Source organism: Aureococcus anophagefferens (assembly GCF_000186865.1).
Source record: "Aureococcus anophagefferens unplaced genomic scaffold AURANscaffold_21, whole genome shotgun sequence".
NCBI lineage: Eukaryota > Pelagophyceae > Pelagomonadales > Pelagomonadaceae > Aureococcus > Aureococcus anophagefferens.
In genome coordinates this window covers 116,442-131,995 of record NW_008705581.1, presented here as the reverse complement: position 1 = coordinate 131,995, position 15,554 = coordinate 116,442, and the positions used below count along the sequence as shown (strand labels likewise).

At 72.2% G+C, this 15,554-nt stretch overlaps 4 protein-coding genes across 4 annotated transcripts in view; 2 read left to right on the top strand and 2 right to left on the bottom strand.

Moving 5' to 3' along the window:
* Positions 1-3,502, bottom strand: part of AURANDRAFT_72192 (hypothetical protein) — a gene marked incomplete at both ends in the record, with an annotated part of 9,495 nt that extends 5,993 nt beyond the window's left edge. Inside the window, 4 exons of the mRNA XM_009041415.1 lie at positions 128-187; positions 500-609; positions 901-1,234; positions 2,492-3,502. Of these exons, the coding sequence (XP_009039663.1) occupies positions 128-187; positions 500-609; positions 901-1,234; positions 2,492-3,502 (1,515 nt within the window). The remainder of the gene's footprint in view (positions 1-127; positions 188-499; positions 610-900; positions 1,235-2,491) is intronic.
* A 530-nt stretch (positions 3,503-4,032) lies between these two features.
* On the top strand, positions 4,033-8,559 carry AURANDRAFT_66260 (hypothetical protein; the record flags this gene model as incomplete). The annotated part of the gene is made up of 3 exons (XM_009041527.1): positions 4,033-5,799; positions 5,999-6,262; positions 7,873-8,559. 3 exons carry the CDS (start codon positions 4,033-4,035, stop codon positions 8,557-8,559), a joined length of 2,718 nt encoding a protein of 905 aa, XP_009039775.1.
* Positions 8,560-8,943: 384 nt separating this feature from the next.
* On the bottom strand, positions 8,944-9,237 carry AURANDRAFT_30566 (hypothetical protein; the record flags this gene model as incomplete). Its single annotated transcript, XM_009041414.1, has 1 exon — positions 8,944-9,237. The coding sequence occupies one exon, from the start codon at positions 9,235-9,237 to the stop codon at positions 8,944-8,946; it is 294 nt and encodes a 97-aa protein (XP_009039662.1).
* Positions 9,238-10,541: 1,304 nt separating this feature from the next.
* Positions 10,542-14,252, top strand: AURANDRAFT_66259 (hypothetical protein; the record flags this gene model as incomplete). Its single annotated transcript, XM_009041528.1, has 4 exons — positions 10,542-10,807; positions 11,008-11,208; positions 11,389-11,995; positions 12,660-14,252. 4 exons carry the CDS (start codon positions 10,542-10,544, stop codon positions 14,250-14,252), a joined length of 2,667 nt encoding a protein of 888 aa, XP_009039776.1.
* Positions 14,253-15,554: the final 1,302 nt, after the last annotated feature.

Below are 15,554 nucleotides of genomic sequence, written 5' to 3'. Positions count from 1 at the left end.
CCGCGGCGTCGATGAGCACGTGACGACGTTCTCGTCCGACTGCGCGGGGACGCGCGCGCGGTCGTCGCTTCCGCCGCTTCCGGCGCGCGCGGCACGGCGCGAGGGGCCCGGGGGGCGGGTCGCGCACCTCGAGCGAGTCGCGGCCCGTGCCCATCTTGCGCGGGAGCACGACGAACTGGATGAGCAACTGCGCGGGGCGAAGCCGCGGCCGTCGGCGCGCGGCGGTTCCGTGGCGATCGCGCGCGCGCCGCGGCGCGCCGCGGACCGGTCCGGGATGACCGTCGCCGCGACGAGCTGGTGCGTCGCGGGGCCGCCCTCGTCGGCGATCTGCGACGTCCTGCGCGAGCGGGGGCTCGAGGGCGGCGACGCGACGCGTCGGGCGCGCGCGCGCGTCGACGGTTCCGGGGAAGCGTTCGCGGACGCCGCGCGACGGGCAGGTTGCCCCAGTGGAAGGACGCGACGCGCCGCGCGAGCCGCGACCTGCGAGGGATGCCTCGACCATGGACGTGGCCCCGAAGCCGTCGGGGGGCGTCGCGGCGCCGCGCGCCGACAGGTGCTTGCGCGACCGGCCCTCGTCCTCCGCGGACGCGTCGTCCTTCCACTCCGTGCCTGCGGGGGCGAAGGACATGTCCGTGCAGTCGCTCGCGTGCGCGCGCGCGCGCCAGACCCCGCCCCCGCCCCCGGAGCACGCGCGCGCGGGACCGTCGAGACGCCGACCGGTCGCGGAGCACGGCCGCCGCGAGCACGTCCGCGGTCGAGTCGAGCATGCCTGCGCGCCGGGGAAGGCAGGGCTCGCTCGCGCGCGCCGAAGCGATGGTGGGCCGCGCCCGGCGGGGCGAGCGCGAGGGACCGCGCGAGGCGCGGGGCGGGGCGGGAAAATTTTCAAACTCGCCGGCGGACGCGGGGACGCGCCGCGGTACACGACCCCCATCATCTCGGCGACGTTCTGCTCGATGAGGTCCGCGGCCTCGGTCTTCTCGACCAAGGCCTCGCGCTCCTCGTGGTAGTTGACGAAGATCGACGCGATCGCGTCGAGCCGGAGCCTAAAGTTGACGAGGAACGCGGACGCGGCCGCGGACACCTGCACGGACAGTCGCTTCGACGCCCGGACGGGCGGCGTCGCTTCCGTCGCGCGCCGCGTGCCGCCGTCGTCGCGCGCCCGGGCGTTGCGCCGGCGGGGCTTGCGCGTCGACGCCTTGTCCTTGGCCATGGCTTGACACAAATCGATCAGCACCTGTGAGCGAAACGGTGATTGTGGGTGTGTGGCGGCGCTCGGGCGGGCTCGTGGGGCGCGCGGGGCGTCGCGCGGGGCGCGCGGGCCGCGCGGGGCCCCGGGGCGCGCGCGCGGGGCGAGAGACGCGGCGGCGCACGAGATCGAGTCGCTTCGAGACCTGGCGAGTTGTGGACATTCTCTTTGAAGTCCAAGTTGACACGAAACCCGAAAACACCGTGCCCGGAGTTTTTAGGTCGCGCCTCGTGCACTTCCCCCGGAGCGTCCCCAGGACCGCTCCCAGACCTCCGATCGAAAATTTGAAGGACCGCGTCGACGCGGCCGATGTCTCCGTCGGCGCGGACCGCGCGCCGACCGCGGCGCTGCCACCGGTCGCCGCGGCGATCCCCGCAGCCGACGGGACGTCCGCGTCGGGGCGCGGGGAGCGGCGGGCGGAGCGGTGGCCGGAGGTCGCGACCCGCTCGGCCGGCGCGGGACGCTGGGAGTGGTTTAGCGATCGATCAGGCCCGGCAAGTGCTTGCCCGGGCCTTCACGGCCTCACGAGATTTTGCCAAGTCTAATCTGTCATATATCGCCCGCACCGCGGGTTGCGCGCGTCCGTGCGCCGCACGCGCGCCGCCGGGGCTTCGTCGCCGTCCCGGCACGGGCTCACGACGAGCGAGCGTCGTCGTGCAAAAAGCAGAGCTCTCGGCGGCCGAGGCGTCGTCGCTCCGGGTCGCGACGCCGGCGTTTTGGCGTCGTCCCGCGGCCCGCGGCGCCGGCGGACGCACCGGGGCTTCGGACCGACCCCGCCGGTGATCGCGGCGGCGCGGGAGGCGAAGAACGTTCCGGCGCGGGCGCCCGCGGGCCCGCGGGACCGGCGCGCTCGGCCGCTCGGCCGGATCGCGACGGATTTCCGCGATTCTTGGACCGTTCGACGGCGCTCGGTCCCGCCGTCGCGGCGCGCGCGGACGCGGCGGCGCCCGGACCGCGGCGTCGCGGCGAACGCCGCACGGCATCGAGCGCGAGCAGATGCGCGAGCTCCTCGAGCGCTTCGGCGTGCTCTCGGAGACCGAGGTCGTCGAGTTCATCGAGACGGCCGACGCGAACGGCGACGGCGTCATCGACATCAAGGAGTTCGACGCCTTCGTCGAGAGCATGCGCCGCGCGTGCCACGGCCGCGGCGGCGACCCCAACGACCCCGACTCGTGGTGCCCCCACGCGCTCTGAAGCCCCCCCGGCGGTCCAACATCCCCGCCCCCGCACGAATTAAAGTTCGACCTCGACGGGCCCCTTGGCCTCCTCGGCGCCCTGGGTCATGAACGTGTCGACGACGTAGCCGTCGTCGCCGTCGGACTCGTCGTCGGACGGGTGGCGCTCCTCGTAGACTTTGGGGTCCACGGGCGGCGCGTCGTCGGGCGGCGTCATGCCGAGGGCCGCCTCCTGCTCGCGCTCGAGCTCCTCGAACATGTCCGTGAGCCGGACGAACTCCCCGGGCGACCGGTCCGGCCGCTCGCCGAGGTCCGGGCCGATCGCGTCGTCCGCGGCCTTCCGGAGCGCCGCGGCCGTCGCCGCGTCCCGCGCCGCGAGCGCCGCCGCCGCCGGGGCGCAGTCGTCCTTGTGGAGGCCCCAGTGGTCCTTCTGGCACTCGCGCGAGCAGTAGCGCGCGGCCTTGCAGGACCCGCAGGAGAACTTGGCGCGCGCGCCGCAGGCCGCGCACATGCGCCGCATGCGGTCGTCGGCGCCCGGCGCGAAGAAGGACTGGACGAAGGCCGTCACGTCGTCCTCGCGCGCGTCCTCGGGCGGCAGGAGGCACGTCGGCGCGCCGTCCTCGCCCCAATACTGCGCCGCGAAGACGGAGCCGAGGCGCTCGCTGAGGTGGCAGGGCCCCGTCGTCCGCGGGTCCGACGCGTCGTCGCGCACGTAGGCCGTGACGAGGATGGACGGCACGCCGCCGGGCCGGTTCCGTAATACATCCTTGTCTTTCAGGGCCTTGCCCGCCTGCGCGTCCCGGGGGCTCGACGCGTTCTGGATCCAGCCGTAGCGCAGGCTTTTAGGCACGCCCGGCGGGAACTCGTTCCGGATCTGCATCGCGAGCACGATGGCCGCGAGCTCGCCGCCCTGGCCCTCGCCGACGAGGCCGTGGAACGGCGGCGACTCCTCGCCGAGCCGCGCGAGCACGGCCGCGACGGCGTGCTCCGCGCCCTCGTAGTCCCAGCGGCCGAACTCGTCGTTGAACCGCTCGCGCCACCAGCAGCGCCGCTCCGCGAGCGACGCGTCGGCGTCGACCATGGGCAGCACCGGCGGGACGTCGTCCTCCCAGGGCGCGTCCATGTAGCTAAAATCGACGTGCGGCAGGTTCGCGTGCTGCATCGTCTCCGCCATGGCCTTGCGCAGGCCCGCGCCGTCCGAACCTTTTCCGTGCAGACATAGGAACCGCAGGTGTGGCGGGGTGATGCCGATGTAGGCCGCCATCGTTTTTGTATGTGCAATGTAGGCTACAAGGTTTGCGCTGCACTTTCACATGTCGAGGCTGTCGAGAGGGTCGCACGTGCCTCGTCGCGGGCAGCACTGGCTTGCGGGCGGGCAGCAGCGACCATCCCACCCTCCCCTCAGAAGTCGAGGATCGGGACCGGCCCGCCCGCGCTTGAACTCCTTGCACTCCCACACGCCGAAGCTGGTTGCACGTGCTTTTGCAAGGGGATCTTCAAGTATCTTGAAGATCCCCTTGGCTTTTGGTCTTGGGCAGCATTGGCGGGCAGCTTCGACCATCCCTCCCTCTCGATCGATCTCCTCCCGGTCTCCGTCCCGCCCGCGGCGCCATGAAGTTCGGCGTGCGGCTCATGAAGGAGATGGTGCAGGAGTGGAAGGACGAGTACGTCGACTATTTCGGCCTCAAGCGGCGGCTCGACGCCGTCGTCGCCGAGACGCCGGCCGGCCGGCCCCGCGCGGACTCGCCGGAGCCGGGCGCCGACGAGGACGAGTCGCCCCTGCTCGTGGAGCTGCGGCCCCTGGAGACGGGCGACGACTTCGAGCGGGAGGTGGAGCTGCGGAGCCTCGGGCGGCAGCGCGTCGTCGGCCTCGCGACGTCGGCGTCGTTCCGCGCGTCCGCGGCCGCGCCCGGCGCGGCGCAGAAGGCCTTCTACGCGGCGCTCGACGCCGACGTGGCGCGCGTCGAGGCCTTCTACCTGCGCATGCTCCAGGATCTGGACGTCCGCGCGTCGCGCGTCGCCGCGCGCGGCGGCGGCTCCGGCGTCGCGGAGGAGCTCATGCAGGTCCACCTGCTCTGCGCCCTCCTCTCGAGCTTCTGCGAGCTCAACGCGACGGCCGTGGCTAAGATCGCGAAGAAGCACGACAAGCTGCTCGGCGTGGCCTGGAAGGGCGCGTACACGTCCGCGGCGGAGCGGTGCTCCTTCTGGCGGTCCGGGCCCGCGACCGTCGCCGCGCTGCGGAGCGAGGTCGAGGCGACCTACGCCCAGCTCTTCACGGAGGGCCACCTGTCGGCGGCGCGCGCGGCGCTGCGCGACGGCGCGGGCGACTACGCGCTCCGGCGGCCGTCGCGCGGCGCGGACACGTTCGTCGCGGGCGCCTTGGTCGGCGTCGCCGCGTGCGCGTCGGCGTCGCTGCTCGTCGCGCGGCAGCATCTGGAGTCGCCCGTGGAGACGCTCGACGACGTCGGCTGGGCCTTTGTTCGGCTCGCTTCTTTGCCCGCGCTCCACGTTTTAGGGTTCGCGGTCGACATCCTCGCGTGGCAGGAGACGTCCGTGAACTGGGTCAACGTCTTCGCCATGCTGCCGGCGCGGGCCGCGGAGACCCTCGAGTGGCCGTTTTTGGCGCGGATGACGTCGGGCGTGCTCGCGTCGGCGCTCGTCGCGCTGCTGGGCGTCGTGCTCAACGTGCGCCGCGCGTACCTCGCGGCTACCGTGTTGGTGCTCCTGGCGTCGGGCAGCCTGCTGAGCCGCCGGGGCCTGCGGTTCCTCGCGTCGGAGTGCCCCTACCTCACGCGGGTGCTGCGCGCGAACGCGGCCGCGCCCTGCGGCGGCTCCGTGGGCTTCGAGCACACCTTCGTGGCGGACCAGTTCTGCTCGCAGACGCGCGTGCTCGGGGATCTGGGCCTGCTGGCCTGCGTCGCCGCGCGGGGCGGCGGGCGGGGCGCGGCCGCGGAGCACTTCGCGCGCTTCGGCCTCGCGGTCGCGCCCTACTGGGTCCGCTTCTGGCAGTGCGCGCGGCGGCGCTGCGGCCCGGAGAACCACGGACCGTCGCAGTACAACGCGGCCAAGTACTTCGTTTCGGTGATGGCCATGACGGCCGCTTTGACGTGCCACGGGCCCCGCCGCCCGCTCTTCGTCGTCGGCGCGACGTGCTCGACGCTCTTTTCCTACTACTGGGACCTCGTCCACGACTGGGGCGTCTTCGGCGGGCGGGGCGCGTGGCGGCTCCGGGAGCGGCGGAACGTGCCGCCGCGCTACCTCCGGGCCGCCTGCGTCTTGGACCTGGCGTTCCGCCTGCTGTGGGTCGCGAACACGGGCGTCGAGGCGTCGGGGACGCTGGCGTCGGGCACGCACGAGACCCTGTTCGCCGCGGCCTGTGTGGAGATCAACCAGGGGAACGCCCTGTCCAGCAAATACTTCAAACCTCTCTATCTCGGTCAAATCGAAGTCGATTCGGCTGATTTTTGGACGAATCGATTGCTCTCGTCGAGTTCTCGAAGCGCAGCCGAAGAGATTGTGTCGAAACATTCGAATACGCGAACATTGAAGTCGGGTTGAAGATTTGATTTCCACACAGGCCGCGGCGGAGGTCGCGCGGCGCGTGGGGTGGAACGTGCTGCGCGTGGAGCACGCGCACCAGGACCACGTGTCGAAGCGGTCCATACTGGCGTCGAAGAGCGCCGCGGCGGCGGAGCGCGCGCCCGCGGCGTCGTCGGACAGCGACACGGACGCGCGCGACTCGACGTCGTCCGAGTCCGTCCTCTCCGACGCCGGCGGCGAGCCCCCCCGGGGGCCGCGCGCGCGGTCCGCGGGCTCGGTCGCGTCGGCGGCGCCGGACGACGTCCGCGGGCCGCGCGCGAGGTCCGCGGCGTAGGATTATCGTTAGACGGGGCGCCGCCTAGAGGAGCGCGGCGGCGGCGGCGCAGTACTCCTCCCAGGCGATCGTGACCTCCGCGTCGATGTCGGACGCGAGCGCGGTCCACTCGACGAAGCGGGCGGCGGCGTCGCGGCGGAGCGCGTCGACGTCGGCGCCCGTGAGGGAGTGGGAGATGCCGAGCGCCGCGCCCAACCACAGCGCGAGCTTGCCCGCGGCCTTCTTGTCGGCGACGGGCGCTTCGAACCTCTGGAACGTCTCGAGCTCGACGGCCGCGAACCCCTCCAGGCGCCCGAGGAAGCGCGGCAGCGCCGCCGCGCAGGCCAGATTCGCGCGCTCCAGGCCTTCGAGGCCGTTCGCGGGGACGGGGAACGCCTCGACGAGCTTGCAGGCGGCGCCCCCGTCGAAGGCCAACGCGACGAGCGTCCGGGACCCCGGCAGGCGGCCGGCCTCGACGACGACGCAGGCGCCCTCCGTGGCGTTCCAGGCCTTTTGCACCGCGTTGACGACCGCGTCGTCCGCGTCGAGCGTTGCTTTCCGCATCTCCGCGCACCGCGACGAGTGCTGCAGCGCGTATTTCCCCGTCGCCTCCGACGCCGGCAGGGGCTCGTGGAAGGGCGCCGGCGCGCCGGGCGACAGGGCCGGCTCGAGGCCGTCGGCGAAGGGGAAGTCGAGCTCGCCCGTGGCGTACTTCTCCCGGAGCGTCGTAAACTCAGCCTTGGTCTGGCCCAGGCCCCGGAGGTAGCCCAGCAGGAACTGGGGCGCGAAGTCGCGCATGGCCTCGCGGGAGGGCGCGGGCTCGTACATGCCCTGGCGCCGCGCGATCTCGATGGAGACCAAAGCCGAGACGACGTCGACGCAGTAGGGCCCCGACTCCGGGTTCTTCGGCGCGCAGGTCGCATCGTCCAACGCCCGCAGGCTCAAATCGTCCTGCTCGCCGGGCGCCGCGAGCCGCGCGCCCCGCGCCGTGCGCACGAACTGGTCCGTCGTCACGGAGCCGTGGACGACGACCGTCGGCACGTCGTACGCGCAGGCCGCCTCGACGCGGCCCTTGCACTGGGCGCAGGCCTCGCGGAAGAAGAGGCCCGGCGACGCCGCCACGCGCAGGCGCGCGTCGGGGCCGTCGCGGAGCGGGTCCCGGAAGAAGGGGTTCGACGCCGCGCTCGACGCGGGCGTGAAGGGGCGCTTCGTGATCTCGTCGATGAGGAAGGCCACGGGGTCGCTGGGCCGCTCGCGGAGCACGCGCACGACGTACTCCTGGAGGATCTCGCCGAAGTTGTGCCGCTTCGCGTACTGCACGCAGTCCTCGAAGGCGTCGCGCGCCGTCGTCTCCGCCACCATGCTGAATGCGTTAGACCTTGTGTATCCTTTGGTTGCACCCATCGAGCACTCTGGGTGCAGGGAGGCCCAGCCTCGGCGCCGACCGCTCGGCTCCACGGTCGCCGCACCCGGACGCGCCACCGCCGCGGTCTCGAGCGCTGCGCGAAAGACCCCGTCGCCCGCGCGCGCCGCTGCGCATCGCCGGCGCGCGCGCCGGTCGCGCCGCCGCTCGCGAAGCCCCCATGCCGACGCCGCAGCGGAACAAGAAGAAGCAGGCCAAGCCGAGCACGCCCGGGACGCCGCCGACCCCCAAGCCGCCGCCCGTCCACGCCAACTACAAGGCCGCCACGCGCTGCTTCAAGGAGCACGTCGCCGCGCTGCGGCGCTGGATCGACACCGAGGACGAGGCCGCCGACGTGCTCAACAGCGTCGCGGCGTTCGCCGGCCGCGTGCCCGTGCTGGAGCGCTGCGTCTGGGACGAGCGCAAGCTCGGCGCCCTCCACTCGCTCAAGGACGGCCTCGCGAAGCAGCTCGCGGTCGACCACCGGCGCGAGACGCAGCGCCTCGCGTCGCACCTGCGGAACGCGACGCTCCCGGAGCTGAACCGCGCCGCGGACGACTGCCTCAAGGCCGTCGAGGACGGCTGCGCGCTCCTGGACCGCGACGGCTGGGACCCGGCGACGCCCGCGGGGTCGTGCCCGGCGTCGCCGCTCGAGCTTTTCACGTGGATGCGGCAGCTCAACGAGATGCTCTTCGACGAGCTCTGGCGCAAGGAGACGCTCCTGGACAACGCCCTGCGGGCGGTCTGGCACGAGGACGACGACGACGACGCCGCGACGACGACGCGGTCCGCCGCGCGGCTCTGGCCGCGGACGTCCCCGGAGTCGTTCATCGACAACTACTTCCTCGACGTCGTCTTCACGAACCACGACTTCCTCATCTAGCGGGGGGCGGGGGGGCTGTAACCAGCGCCGCCCGCGCGTCGTCGGCGCCGGCGGGGGGGGGGCGACCCTCCCGGGCCGAGTCCCGGGCCGCCGCGGACGTCTCCCCTCCGCGTCGCGGCGGACCACGCCGGACGGGGGGCGCCCCCGGTCGGCGGACTCCGGACGTGTCGCTCCCCGGGGAGCGCGGCGCTCCCCGGCGGGGCGTGCCCCCAACCCCCCAGCGCGCGGCCGTCGGGCGCCCCGAACCGCGCGGAACGGTGTCACAGAGACGTTAGGTTTGTGCGGGACCGCGCGCTGCGGCCCGCGTACGGTCGACGGCGTCGGGCGGCACGGCAGCCGCCGGGCGAGGGCCTCCGGGGGCTCGTCCCCCGCGGGGCCACCGCTCTACTTCTCCATCGCTTGGCGCGCGCGCATCTGCGCGTAGATGTCCTTCATGTCCTCGCGCTTCTTGATCGCGCGCTTGTGCGTGCCGAGGCGCATCTTGGCGAATTTGTACATGCGCTTCTCGCTCGACGCGCCCCCCGTCTTGATCATGTCCAAAATGCGCTTCTCGTAGGGCACGAGGCCCGCGACCTCGCGCACGACCTCGCGCACGACCTTCGTCCGCGCGGAGAGGCGCCCCTTGCGGTGCTTCGGCCGCTGGGCCTTGGCCAGCTTCTCCGTCTCGAAGTGCTTCATCACGCGCGTGGGGGCCATCGTCGCTCTTTTTGTCGAGCGAGGAGCTGCACAAATGCCCCGGCCAAGGTGGCGCCGGGGGTAATTTTTCAAGTCGAATCGACCAGTGTGGGAAACAACGTACGCCTAGGCCGGCCCACTCGAATTAAATAATTAATATTTAATTATTGTTTCCCGCCGGCGGCGGGCGGGACGTGTACTACACCTCCTGAAAATCGGCCGCGCGTGCGGCCAAGCCGCGGGGCCAGAGGCAAAATTGGCGAATTATGGCCACGCCGAGGATGGTAAGGCAAGTTTGCGCGCTAACCGTATTCGTCAAGGAAGTTTGAGAGTGCGGGTCGCTGGTTCGGGTCGGCAAGCGTGTAACGTATCTTCAAGTTGCTGTGCAATGTTTACTTTTTTGTTGAAGATATAAATACCAGGTAATTGTTGGAGCGATTTTGTTTCCCACACTGGAATCGACCCGGCCCGAGCCCGCTCGTCGGCGAGGATGTGCCTCCGCTTCTTTCGCGCGCGCGCGACGCGCGGGAGGTCGTCGCCGGCGTCCGAGGCGGCGTTCGCGGCCGTTCGCGGAACCGTGACGGCGCGGCGCGGCGGCTGGACCGCGACGCCCGGCGGGCTTCGCCGAGCACGCGTCGACTCGGAGGGCCGGGCCTGTGCTCGTGCTGTGCGTCACGGTGCCGCATTGGGACCGGCACGGCGCGCGGTGGCTCGACGCGGAGCCGGGAGACCATAGAGGGATCGGCGTACTCCGCAAATGCCGGTATGTACCGGGTATTTACCATACCGACGGTATATACCGGTATATACACTCGTTCTAACCACTACGATCGGAAAAAACGCGCGCGCCGGCGGTCAGTCGGCCTTCCGAGTCGAGACCCAGAAGTCGCTGGACAGCGACGACAGGTCTAGACTACCCCCTCGTCGACGCCGTCGCGAGGCGCACGAGGCGCCGCTGCATGGACGCGGCGGACCCGTCCCGCGCGGCCGCGGACGCGCGGGGCGCGGGCATGGGCTCCGCGGGCGCGGCGGGGCAGTAGACGCACCGCACGTACTCGGCCATGCGGTAGCTCGTCGGCTCGCGCTTCCGCGTCGCGTAGAACGCGCTCCAGTAGGGCTCGTGGGCCCGCGGCGGCACGGGGCGCAGAGTAGGGTGGCATCACTATAAATTCGCCACACGCTTATACGACGCGTCGCGACGCCCGAGTCAAAGCGTTCGCTACGACCGCGACCGCGCCCGTTCCGCCCCCGGGGCGTCACCCGCCGAGCGCGGTCGTCGTCGCCCCGGGGTCGGCGGGGGCCGCTACATGCGGACGGCGCTGCTCGTCGCGCTACTCTGCTCCGCAAGAGCGACAAAACCCGCCGCGCCCTTCGACGTCGCGGACGAGGCCGCCGCCGCCGCGGGCCTCGAGTGCCCGGGCGCCGACGTCGCCGACGTCGCCGCGCGCGTCGAAAAGCTCGGCGCGAACGCGTCGACCGCGGCCGTGGAGCGCGTCCTCGAGGCCGCGGTCGCCGCGAGCGCCCACGCGCGCGCGCACCGCCGCGTCGCGCTCGTCAAGACGCACAAGACGGCGTCGGGCACAGGGCAGGAAAAGAGTGATTCAAGTTCGCTTCAACATGAGTGTTCCGCGCGCGCGCGTTCTGGAAAAAGCATCCGCGCTTCGAGACCGTTCCGAGAGATGATCGCTCGTCCAAAAGTTAGCCGAAACGAGTGGAAAACGACCGAGAGAGGAGCCTCCAAAGTTGGGAATTTCGCACTCTTTTCCTGCCCAGGTCGGGCACGCTCCAGGCCCTCGTCGCGCGCGTCGCGTTGCGCCTGGGCCTGCGGCCCGCGGCCGCCGCGTGGCCGGGCAAGTTCTGGCGGAAGGCCATGTGCCCCGAGGCGCTCCGGAGGGCGCTCGGCGGCCGCCGCGCGGACGTCGCGCTCCGCCACGTCTTCCCCATCAAGGACTGGTGGACGACGAATCGGACGACGTGTAAGGACCGCGGGCCCTGGGTCGACGGCTTCTTTCGCCTCTGCCGCGAATTGATGGGAAACGACGTCGCGTTCCTGCTGCCGCTGCGCGGCGCCGGCGTCCGCTTCCCGGCGCGTCCCGTCCGACGCGCCCCTTCGTCGCTCCGGCGCGTCCCGTCCGACGCGCCCCTTCGTCGCAGGCGCGAGCCCGCGGGCCACCTCGCGTCGCTGCTCGCGTACTACAACCGCACGCGGCGCTGGTACGCGGGCGACCGCGACCGCTGGAACCCGCTCGCGAAGGACCTCCGGCTCCTCACATCGGGCGACGTCGAGAGCTTCGTCGAGGCGCACCTCCGGGGCGCGCGCCTCGACGCCGCCGGCGTCCACGTCCTTTTGGTCGAGGACCTCCACGCGTCGCTCGCCGTCGCGCGGCGCCGGCTCCGCTGGTCGCTCCTCGACGCGCTCCCGGTGGCCGTCGGCGCGTCGAAGCGGCGGCGGAGCGGGCGGGGCGCGTCGAAGCGGCGGGGGAGCGGGCGGGGGTTGTCCGAGGCCGCGCTTCCGGCGCCGGCGGCCTCGCTCGCGCTCGACGGGGTGCTCTACCGGGGCGCCGTCGCCGCGCACGCGGCCGCCGTCGCGGCCGTCGACCGCAAGTGCGGCGGCGGCTTCCCCGTCGCCGCCGAGGCGCGGCTCCTCGCGGCGCTCGGCGCGGCCGTCGACCGCGCGTGCGGGGTCGACGGCGCGCCGCCGCTCCTCGCGCGGCTCTGCCGCTTCCGCAAGACCCAGGAACGCGCGGTCGTGCAGGCCGTCGTAGACGTCGCGCCACTCGACGACGCGCTCACTTCCCGGTCGCCCCGGACAGACGGCCGCGCGGCCGCCTCGCCACGCCCGCGGTCCGCCCGCGCTTCGCGGGCTGCGGGGGCGGCTCCCGCGCCCGGGCCGGCGCCGCGGGCGTCGCAGCGCTCGCCGCGTGGCGCTCGTCGGCCTCATCCAAGACCCGCTTTCTCCGGTCCTCGAATTCCGGCGTCTTGAGTATGCCCTCCTTCTTATCCTCCATCAACTCCCTGATGACCTTGCGCGTGCCCGGCGTCAGCGCCATCGGGCCCGCGGAACGCCTCGAACGCGGCGCGAGGAAGGTTAAATATCGCTGCTCGCCGGCGATTATCTCGGATCGGGGCTGGATCAAGATTGTTGCATTTCATTTTAACCTTCCCTCAGCCTCAAATACAAAATAATAACAATCTCCGCGGCAGACCTCACCATGCCGAGGGCAAGTCGATCTATCTCGGATACATAATAGACGGCGCTGGGAGCAGCGCTCGAGCCTCACAGGCGCCGTCCGCCGCCGGGGCCGGTCCCGACGCCCGCCCGCTCCGGTTCGCGTCCCCGCCGCCCGGGGCCGGGCGACGTCCCCGCACTTTGGAGCGACGCCGGCGGGCTCCGCGCCATGGACCTGAAGCTGTCGTGCGAGCAGATTCGCATGAAGAACCGCGAGGCCTACCGGGCGGAGCAGTACCTGCCCAAGGTCAAGTGGGCGGCGTTCCAGGAGCAGCGGCGCCACGAGGACTTCGCGGCCATCCGCTTCGAGCAGAAGCAGGCGTCCATCCAGGTCAAGAAGGACCGGCCGGACCTCCGCATCGTCGACTTCTGCCAGCGGCTGCGGCGCCACCTCGACAAGCGCGTGCGCGAGCTCGGCGGCACGGAGAGCTCCGTGCTGCGGACGGCGTTCCTCGACTGGGACGGCGACTGCTCCGGCGCGCTGAGCGTCCGCGAGTTCAAGCGGGCCGTCGAGAGCCTCGGCTTCGTCGTCGCCGACGACGAGGCGTCCTACGTCGTCGGCTACTACGGCGCCGATTCCGGGGGCGAGATGCGCTACGCGACCTTCGTCGAGGACGTGGCGCGCCTCGGCAGGCACTTCATGGAGCACAGCGACGTCGGCGCGGCGACGGCGCGGTCCGGCGCCGGGGACCGGTCCGGCCACCCGGCGATCGTGCGCCGCTTCATCAAGAAGCTGCGGGCCAAGCTCCTCACGTCCATCAAGAAGAACGGCGAGTACGAGCGGATCCTCATCCGCCGGGCCTTCCTCAACTGGGACGCGGACGCGTCGGGCCAGCTCGACGCGCGGGAGCTCGTCGGCGCGCTGGCCCAATTGGGCGTCACGCTCAGCGAGTCCGAGGCGTCCCAGATCGTCGCGGCCTACGACGCGTCGAACCAGGGCGCCATGCGCTACCAGGCGCTCGTCGAGGACGTCTGCGAGGGCGTGCCCCACTTCATCGAGTCCGCGGAGGACCCCGACGTCGAGACGCGCGCGAACCTCAAGTCGACGACGGCGCCGACGCCCGAGGAGGAGCACGAGGACGAGCTCTTGTTGGAGTCGCTCTTCACGTGCCGGCCCTACGAGAAGACGCAGAACGCGCTCGCCGAGGAGTTCAAGGTGAAGCTCCGCTACGCCGTCGAGGCGCGGATCCTGAGCCAGGGCGGCACGGTCCAGTCCATCCTCCGCGAGGCCTTCCTCTTCTGGGACTCGGACGCGTCCGGCGAGCTCAACGTGCGCGAGTTCATGGGCGCCATGAACCGCGTGGGCATGGACATGAGCGAGATGCACGCGCGGCAGATCGTCCGCTACTACGACCGCAAGGGCAACCGCGGCCGCTTCGGCGACGGCGAGATCCACTACATGGACCTCGTCGACGAGATCGCCAAGGCCGTGCCCCACTTCATCTCCCACCCCGTGCCCAAGCGGGCCGCGGGCCCGCCGCCGAGCGCCCGGGCCGACGGCGACGTCGCCGTCGCGCTGCCGCCGTCCATCGCGGAGTCGAAGGACCGCCTGAGGGCCGCCGTGCTCCGCGCCGCGCCCAAGACGCGCGCCGCCAAGGGCGGCCAGCCCATCCCGCCCCGGGACCTGCTCCACGGCACGCTGCTGCGCATCGACAAGGCGGGCTCCGGCGCGGCGACGGCCAAGGACCTGGCGAGGCTCGCGCGCGAGCTCCGCGCGCCTCTCAACGACCGGGAGCTCCAGGCTGTGCCGAAACCAACCACTGGTTTGGGTGGTCCTGACCAAACTTGAGAATTCTCTAGCTCGGTCAAATCGAAGTCGATTCGGCTGATTTTTGGACGGATCGATCGCTCTCGTCGAGTTCTCGAAGCCCAGCCGAAGAGATTGTGTCAAAACATTCGAATACGCTCACATTGAAGTCGGGTTGAAGATTTGGTTTCGGCACAGGCTCCGGGAGCTCGTGACGTGGTACGACGTCTCCGGGTCGAACACGCTCCCCTACGCGGCGCTCGTCGAGGACTGCTTCCCGCGCGGCGCCGGGGCCCGCGGGTACGCCGGCGCCGCGCCGCTGCCCATGATCTCCGCGTCCGCGCCGCCGACGCCGAGCAGCGGCATGTCCACGTCCCGGCGCAAGATGGCCAAGATCAACGCGGAGAAGGCGACGATCGAGAAGCGGCTGCGCCAGCTCCAGGAGCAGCAAAAGGCCCAGAAGGCCTAGGCGCCGGGGTTCGCGCGCCTCCTAAGACACCGAGGTAGGTTTCGAGTCGGGGCCGCGGCCCTTAGCCCGGCGCGTCCCCGAGGAGCCGCGCGACGGCCAATTCGACGTCGCCGCGGCACGCGGCGAGCGCGGCGACGGCGCGCGCGCGGCCGAAGCCCATCTCGACGACGCGGCCCACGGCGCCCTCGTCGACCGGCGGCGGGTCCGGCGGCCGCGCGTCCGGCGGCGGCGGCCGCGGCGCCGGCTTGGAGAAGAAGGCCGCGATGGACCGCGTCGCCGGGCTCGGCCGCGCGGCCGCCGCGGGCTTCGCCGGCGGCGCCCGCGGTGGCGGCGACCGCCGCGACACGGCGGCGTCGCGGCCCATCTGCGCCCGGAGCTCGTCGGCGATGTCCGGGGGCAGCTCCGCGAGGACCGCGGCGTCGACATCCGCGCCGCCGGGCGGCCGGTATTTCGGCGACGGCGGCCGCGCGGGCGCGAAGGCGTCCTCGAGGTTTCGCTGGCCCGGCGCCCGCGGCGCGACCTTGACCTCGAAGTCGGACGTGCGCACGCCCATGAGCCGGAGCTCGAGCGGCGCGCCCCGTTCGTCGGCTTTGGCGACCTCGTCGCGCAACAGCGGCGCGAGGAGCGCGACGAGCGACGCGGCCGACTGGACGTAGCGCTCCCGCGTCGGCCCGCCCTCGGGCGCGCGCGCGTCGCGCGTCGTCACGTGGAACGCCGACGTCTTGAGCTTCAGCGTCGCCCTCGCCGCGCGCATGCCCCGCGTCTCGAGGCGCGCCGCGACGATGGCCGCGATGGCCTCGAGCTTCGCCAGGAGCGGACCGAGGCCCGAGACGGGCCGGAACGTGCGCTCGTTGCCGAGGCCCTTGGGCAGGCCG